General features: G+C 55.6%; 1 protein-coding gene across 1 annotated transcript in view; it reads right to left on the bottom strand.

Annotated features, from left to right (window-relative positions):
• Positions 1-555: 555 nt before the first annotated feature.
• The window catches only part of LOC104277415 (bcl-2-like protein 1), a gene marked incomplete at both ends in the record, with an annotated part of 1,078 nt that continues 897 nt past the window's right edge, over positions 556-736 (bottom strand). The window contains one exon of the mRNA XM_009874040.1: positions 556-615. Coding sequence (XP_009872342.1) covers positions 556-615 — 60 coding nt within the window. The remainder of the gene's footprint in view (positions 616-736) is intronic.

The raw sequence follows: 736 nt of genomic DNA, 5'->3' as shown, positions 1-736 counted from the left end.
TCTGTGGCTTTAAAAGCCAAAGCCAGAGGGAGAGGGAAGGAACTCTGCATTTGGTCAGGGTTATCTGCAGGATGAGAGAGCTAATGGGCCAGACACAGCCCGATGAAATGGCCAGCACATCCCAGGTTATAATCGAAACCAAGCGCCCCTGCCTGAGCTGCCCCACCCAGGCAGTGCCCCAGGGCGGCCACATTCCTGGAATTCCTGCACCCTGGGTGAACTAAGCTCCCTCTCTCCCTGGCTGCCCCTCTTTTCCAGGGTCCCCAGAATCGCCCTGAGGAGTTGAGGAGCTCCTGTGCCTTTCCCCTGCCAGGAGGGTGCAGAGCACAGCGCTGGCCTCAAAGGCTCCTGCCCCTCCTTACGACGCAGGGGCCTGCTGCTGGGCTGAAAGGCCTCAACTCGCCAGCGAGCCAAGGAGGTTTTTCCAAACTCACTCTTTTCCAGTGCAGGTCAACTTCATCCTCTGAAATGAGTGAGGGAAGGAGGGTAAGTGGTCAAGGAAGGAAAAAAAAAAAAAAAAAAAAAAGAACCCTCAACCATCTGTAGGTCATATACCTCCCGCTGGCAAACCCACGCAGCACTGCATGGCCGGACCCGGCATTTCAGGAATGCTTCCTGAAGAAATGCTTATTCATGTTAATACCTCACCGCTGAAAGCATACTGGGCTTGCTGCTGGGGCAGCTGGGAGCGTCGCTCTCTGCCAAGCAAGAAGCAGCTGCAGGTTTAGCAGCTCCC

Source organism: Apaloderma vittatum, unplaced genomic scaffold, assembly GCF_000703405.1.
Source record: "Apaloderma vittatum isolate BGI_N311 unplaced genomic scaffold, ASM70340v1 scaffold28907, whole genome shotgun sequence".
NCBI lineage: Eukaryota > Metazoa > Chordata > Aves > Trogoniformes > Trogonidae > Apaloderma > Apaloderma vittatum.
Note: the sequence above shows the minus strand (reverse complement) of the source record. Positions and strands in the feature narration are given on the sequence as shown.